Source organism: Anguilla rostrata, chromosome 13 (assembly GCF_018555375.3).
Source record: "Anguilla rostrata isolate EN2019 chromosome 13, ASM1855537v3, whole genome shotgun sequence".
In the NCBI taxonomy this organism is placed as follows: domain Eukaryota; kingdom Metazoa; phylum Chordata; class Actinopteri; order Anguilliformes; family Anguillidae; genus Anguilla; species Anguilla rostrata.
This window is the reverse complement of record NC_057945.1, coordinates 10,481,341-10,488,146: the sequence shown is the minus strand read 5'-3', so window position 1 is coordinate 10,488,146 and position 6,806 is coordinate 10,481,341. Positions and strand designations below refer to the sequence as shown.

At 47.4% G+C, this 6,806-nt stretch overlaps 1 protein-coding gene across 1 annotated transcript in view; it reads right to left on the bottom strand.

Moving 5' to 3' along the window:
* Window positions 1–1,058: 1,058 nt before the first annotated feature.
* Window positions 1,059–6,806, bottom strand: part of unm_sa1614 (un-named sa1614) — a 62,548-nt gene continuing 56,800 nt past the window's right edge. The window contains exons 24-28 of the mRNA XM_064306093.1: window positions 6,690–6,753; window positions 6,297–6,358; window positions 5,791–5,969; window positions 4,084–4,206; window positions 1,059–2,018 (exon numbers count right to left, since the gene is read on the bottom strand). Of these exons, the coding sequence (XP_064162163.1) occupies window positions 1,944–2,018; window positions 4,084–4,206; window positions 5,791–5,969; window positions 6,297–6,358; window positions 6,690–6,753 (503 nt within the window). The 3' untranslated portion in view covers window positions 1,059–1,943. The remainder of the gene's footprint in view (window positions 2,019–4,083; window positions 4,207–5,790; window positions 5,970–6,296; window positions 6,359–6,689; window positions 6,754–6,806) is intronic.

The following is a 6,806-nucleotide window of genomic DNA, read 5'->3' as shown; positions in this document are numbered from 1 at the left end:
AGAAAATAAAAAAATTCAATCTAAAAAGGAAAATTGGATGACAGACACAATACAGTACTTTTAATCAAATACCAGATACCATAAATAAAAAGTAAAAAAAATACTTGAGGCTATTCAAAACTGTTTACTGAAATGCATTATACATTACATATTGAAATAAAAGATTACACTCTCCCTATCAGTCAATTTAAAAAAATACCAATGATATAACAATTATTAAATTTTTATATAGGCCTACTCTTTAGTTATTACAGCTGTAGATCCTGAACAGGAAACAGGCCAGAAAAAAACTGTTGTTTTGTGCAATTCTGTAGAAAAATAAAGTAATTGCTTGTAATTAATTGTGGCTTATGAATAGGAATAGTGTGACATGATCCATCCTCGAATGACTGATTAAATACAGGACAGTGTGTCTCAATTAGATTTCAAGTATTCTTTCATCCTTGACCATTATGTGTGTTGAAACCTAGACCCCAGGGATGCACACTAATAACACTGAAGCACAGGTACACGCAGTCTCTCCCGGGGACGCACAGTGAACGCAGCCCATATTAGCTTACCATGCCAAAGCTGGTCCTTTGTTCAGACACAGTTTCCATGTATGAAATCGCGCAGTCTCAAATGTCCTTTTCTTCACATGCCAGTGGTCACGTGTCCAGAAACGTTAATCTGACATTCTCCATGCACCTTGGACAGGGGAGCACATGTAGAACACAGAACCCACCCTCCCTTGTGTGTGTGTGTGTGTGCATGTGTGTGTGCGCACGTGTGCGTGTATGCATGTGTGCATACAAACACGGTTACGTTGTAGTTCTCTGTGCAAATCGCTGTAAACAGGCCTCCTTCCCTGTCGTTGTGAAACAGACTTCCCGTGATAAAGGGCCTGAGGGTATTGTCAACAGTTTTTTGACCTTGTGTTTCGAAACGAAGCCGGCTGCAGTTCTGCTATTGGAGACTGAACCCTCTCTGCTTTCATTAGACAAACAATACGAAACACCAACCACCAACCAAAACACCGTATGAGTGTCAGACTGACAGTGCATTGACATTTTTTCAACACACACACACACACACACACACAAACAAGAACACGCACACACTTGCACCCTGTACCCTGTCTTTTGGATCGTTTGTTACTTTACCAACCTAACCCTCTTAGAGGGAGGGGCTTTACACATCCTATTTTCAGAAGTCTGTGCTGGTTACATAAGCACTGTCATCAGCACTGCACTTCCTCCAAGAAGAGCTACACTCAAATAAATATGTCACTCATTGTTCTTTCAGTCTACCAAGAGTACCAAAACATACGTTTTATATAGGACCATAACATACAATATACTTGTTTTATTTTTTTCATTAAGATTATCCATTAACTAATTTCGGAAAATCCATCCCACCATAAGACCAATACAACAAATTATGTTTCCAGGAAATGATTCCCATTCACCGTGTGACAAGGAATGTGGCACTGAACAGCATAGTTGATTCTGGCAGGTCCTCATTTTCAGGTGTTGTTTAAAAATTTCTTTTTTAAATACCTCTGTTTGACTGTAGAAGGTAAGTGATAAAGAAATGCCCGAAGGCTTCCTAAGATTGGTTTGGGCTGATTTCAGTAAACGGAAACCAGATTTCGAAGGATGTGAAAAATCTATAAGAGAACCTACGGATCTGAGACGCCGCCCAAAGTCGAGGGTTCGACGGGCAGCGCCGGCCCTGAGGACGTGGCAGAGCCCCGGGGTACGAGCGGCTTTTACGTGAGGCACCGCGTGCCTTTTGATCTCTACTGTCAGGATCTGATGAATTATTCACAGCGCACAAATGGAACGAGCGAGGTTACGCAACCTCTCTCTCTCTCTCTCAGGCAGAGAGTTAAACACTAACTTAATGGTGGGGGAGAGGGGAAATGCTCTTCCCTGCCCGCCCGCCCGCTCCTCCGCTGGGCCTTATTCGGACAGGATGTGAACGAAGGAGGCGGGGAAGAGGCCCTTCTTGTGCGGCTGCCCCTCGACGTACCCGTGCTGCAACGACAAGAGAGAGAGAGAGAGGGCAGAGGGACTTACTCAATTTGGAGCAAGAAGAGAATAGAAAGGGCTACGGAACGTACTCCCAGGAGTTACGAATCCCTACTCCATCCAAGGGCTTCCCTCCCCCCCCCCCAGAATGAAAACAGATGGTGCGGTTAAAACAGACGGGCGTACGGAGAAGGGCTAAGAAATTTGTGGCACAGAATGAGGTCATCAAAAAAGGAATGCAAAAGAGCGCTCGCTACCTTGATAGAATTTGCACATGTACAGCAGAACTTTGTTGGAACTGAAATTATATTTGCAAGAGCGTTGGCAAAGTCACCAGTTTCCTCCTCATCTCACTCCTTCACTCACACGCACATGCATGCATGCACGCACACACAGGCGCGCGCGCACACACACACACACACGGCACGCACAGAGACTTACACGCACGCTTATAAGCGAGTCTGAATTCACTCATGTCAGCAAAATACAGCCAGCTGTTTTTGAAGCACATCTGAGATCATTTTTTTTGGACAGGAACAGTGCAGGAAATTGCAGAGGGCAAGCCTCACCTGGAGGCCATAACCTGTCGAGCAGCTGGAGCTCTGCAGATCACTGATTCCCAGACGACCTGCGCGCAGACCCACCAGCCCCACACTTGCATTTCCAGAATAATTTAACATTTGTTGAAGATGTTGAATAACGTACTGTACAGTAGTTACCAGTAGTTGCTAAGCAGATGTCTAATAACGTGCTGTACAGTGGTTATCAAGCAGATGTTTAATAACGTGCTGTACAGTAGTTATCAAGCAGATGTTTAATAATGTGCTGTACTGTAGTTATCAAGCAGATGTTTAATAATGTGCTGTACTGTAGTTATCAAGCAGATGTTTAATAATGTGTGCTGTAGTTATCAAGCAGATGTTTAATAATGTGCTGTACAGTAGTTATCAAGCAGATGTTTAATAACGTGCTGTACAGTAGTTGTCAAGCAGATGTTTAATAATGTGCTGTACAGTAGTTATCAAGCAGATGTTTAATAATGTGCTGTACTGTAGTTATCAAGCAGATGTTTAATAATGCGCTGTACTGTAGTTATCAAGCAGATGTTTAATAATGTGCTGTACAGTAGTTATCTAGCAGATGTTTAATAATGTGCTGTACAGTAGTTATCAAGCAGATGTTTAATAGCGTGCCGTACAGTAGTCATCAGAGAAAGGATGGGTGTGCATAGCAGGAAAAAGGCTAAAAGAACATGATAAATCGGTCTGGATGAGAGGGTGACCGGCACAAAGAACATGACTTGCCTGACATTTCACCAGATCTCATCCTTCAGAAAACACAAAACCACCGACCACAATATTCACTACTGGTCATGTGACCAATTTATTCAGTCCGTGGAATTACAGACTTACTGTACAGTTCACTTCATCTACGTGAAGCACTTTGAGTTGAAACTCTTGAAAAGCGCCGTCTAAACAGATGGGTAATCTCACGTTACAAATTGCCATGCGATGTTAGCGGTTGAGCTAACTGGCATGTCTGCTGACTCAGCCACACTGAGGATACCGAGACACGCCCGTAAGCCGGAGGAAATGAATAAAACATGGAGGCCACAGCAGAACAGTCCGACGCGGGGACGAGGAAAACAAGGAATTCGCGTGTACGCGCGCCGCCAGCAGCCGGATGCCCGGACCCCGAGCGGCGCACGCAACGCATCCTTCAGAACCTCGCGTGCCAAGCGCACGCGGCAACCAGATAGCGCCAGCCGCGCGGCCTTCATAAACAACAGCCCAGCGAGTACTGTCCCCGGGGGGCCTCAGTCTAACAAACTGGGAAATTACATACTTCCTGTCTGCAGAAGTCTGTGGCCCAAACAAAGCTCCTAAAAAAAAGTGTGCGGTGGGCGTTCCTCTTCCGGCGAGTCAAACGCGGAGGTGGAGCTGCGGGCGATTTTTTTATCGAGGAGGAGGGCGTGACTGGCCCTACTGTCTTCGGCCTCCGGATGTTTGGTGGGACCACGGCGGCCCAGTTAGCGCACGCTATTTACGTGGTGAAACGCCAGGGTACCTACCCACCAATCGGCGTCGTCCTCTCCCAGCACCACCAGCACCTCCCCCTCGTTGAAGGTCAGCTCGTCGTGGTGGTCGGCCACGCAGTCGTAAACCGCCCTGACGCGACGCACCATCGGCCTCGACTGGAAGACACACACACAGAGACACAGGCCCCACCACCACGTAAACACACGCAGAGACACAGGCCCCACCACCACATAAACACACGCAGAGACACAGGCCCCACCACCACGTAAACACACGCAGAGACACACACCCCACCACCACGTAAACACACGCAGAGACACAGGCCCCACCACCACATAAACACACGCAGAGACACACACCCCACCACCACATAAACACACGCAGAGACACACACCCCACCACCACATAAACACACGCAGAGACACAGGCCCCACCACCACATAAACACACGCAGAGACACACACCCCACCACCACGTAAACACACGCAGAGACACAGGCCCCACCACCACATAAACACACGCAGAGACACAGGCCCCACCACCACATAAACACACGCAGAGACACAGGCCCCACCACCACGTAAACACACGCAGAGACACACACCCCACCACCACATAAACACACGCAGAGACACAGGCCCCACCACCACGTAAACACACGCAGAGACACACACCCCACCACCACATAAACACACGCAGAGACACAGGCCCCACCACCACGTAAACACACGCAGAGACACACACCCCACCACCACATAAACACACGCAGAGACACAGGCCCCACCACCACGTAAACACACGCAGAGACACAGGCCCCACCACCACATAAACACACGCAGAGACACACACCCCACCACCACATAAACACACGCAGAGACACACACCCCACCACCACATAAACACACGCAGAGACACACACCCCACCACCACATAAACACACGCAGAGACACAGGCCCCACCACCACATAAACACACGCAGAGACACACACCCCACCACCACATAAACACACGCAGAGACACACACCCCACCACCACATAAACACACGCAGAGACACACGCCCCACCGCCACGTAAATACACACAGAAATAGAGAGCAGGACAGAAATAGAAGCCTGTCACAGCCAGTGGTGGTTTTGGCTGTGCCACTGTAGGACTCAGTGTTTAGAGTAAGCCCCCTCCCCCCCCCCCCGTCAAAGGAAAGGTAGCTGGACAGACCGTCCAACACATCCAGCCCATAGATGGCACTAAAATGCCAAACGCGTTACTCAGTCATGGAGTAATAGCAGGTCACGATGGGACAGTGAGATAAACGCTAACATAGTCATGAATAAACCTGAACTCCATCCTCTCTGCAGTGCGGAGCATCTGCAGACAGGAAAATCCAGGCCTGAGGCACGCTCCAAGTAGCCAAACTATGTGGCAAGACCTGGGGTAATATCAGTCATAATCAGTCAGGTGTATTATTACACCATATGTACATAAATATCCCTTATTGTATTACTGCATTAATATGATGAGAATATATTGTAAGAATATTACAAGTGAGCCTCTCATATGTTACTGTACTGTTATTTTATATAAGTCTCTAGCGAGTATCCTGATGGAATTTGAACTAATAAGCTCAGTGTATATTATATAATATTATATTTATTATATTAGTAAAGGTGTCTATTTGTCCCTGTAGCAGTTTTGTGTGGTTTTGGATAAACCCCTCCCCCTTGCCTTTGCCCTCCCCTTACCGCTCCTTTCCTGGGCAGGGGGTGTGGGGTCCCGCCCTGGGTACTGGTGGAGCTCCCGTTGGACTCCAGACTGAGGGAGCGGGAGAAGGTGGGGGAGCTGAGTGAGGGGTGTCGGCTGCTGGGCTGGGGGATCTGGTACACAAACTGGGAGGAGTTGCTCTCTCCATCTGCCCTGAACCCTGGAGCACACATGGGGGAAGATGACCTTTTTCTGGCTCAGGCTAAACCTGAACCTGTAAGAAATTCACTGAAAATGAACTCTTCCCAAAACGTAACATGCAACTGTAATATACTGTACCATATGTTTCACTACAACATAGTGTACTACACCATATACTATATTACAGTATAATATACTATACTATGTATTACACAACTATAATATACTGTGGTATATATAGCACAATATTACCCTTTATTACTGTATTACACAATATATTACACCAAGCAGTATATCACACTACGCTATTCAGTTGGGCTGAGAAGTATTGAGCTGGGGTGGCTACCTCGCTCTGGAAGCTCAGACAGGGAGTTGAGAGCAGTCACAGTGTATTTCGGTGACCCTGAGCTGGAAAAAAACAGGAAGTGGTTTGATACCCATTAGTCTGGCTGGCAGAAAAATAACCCGCAATTAGAAACTTTTACATTCCCAGATTGCACGGACTACAAATCATGCATTACATTACTGCTTTCTCATAAGGACAAAGAGATCATTAGTGCAGGTTGAAATGAGATCTTAACTTCTTACAGGCTTTCATAAAAAAAAGAGCTTTCTTTTTCCTGATCGCTTAAAGATTAAACCGGCAGACGGCATTCGCGGCCGTCCCACCAGGGGGCAGTAAGCGCATTCGCGTTTCCCTGCAGACCGCGGGGTTGTGCGTGTGCGCGTGCGCACTCACACAGGCTTCTGAAAGGGCGAATCCGGACCGCCGTAAATCCTCGCGTTGCCAGGCACCCCGTAATCTAAACACACAGGTGAGAGGGGTCGTCAGTGCCCGGCCCGGCCCGGAGGACCC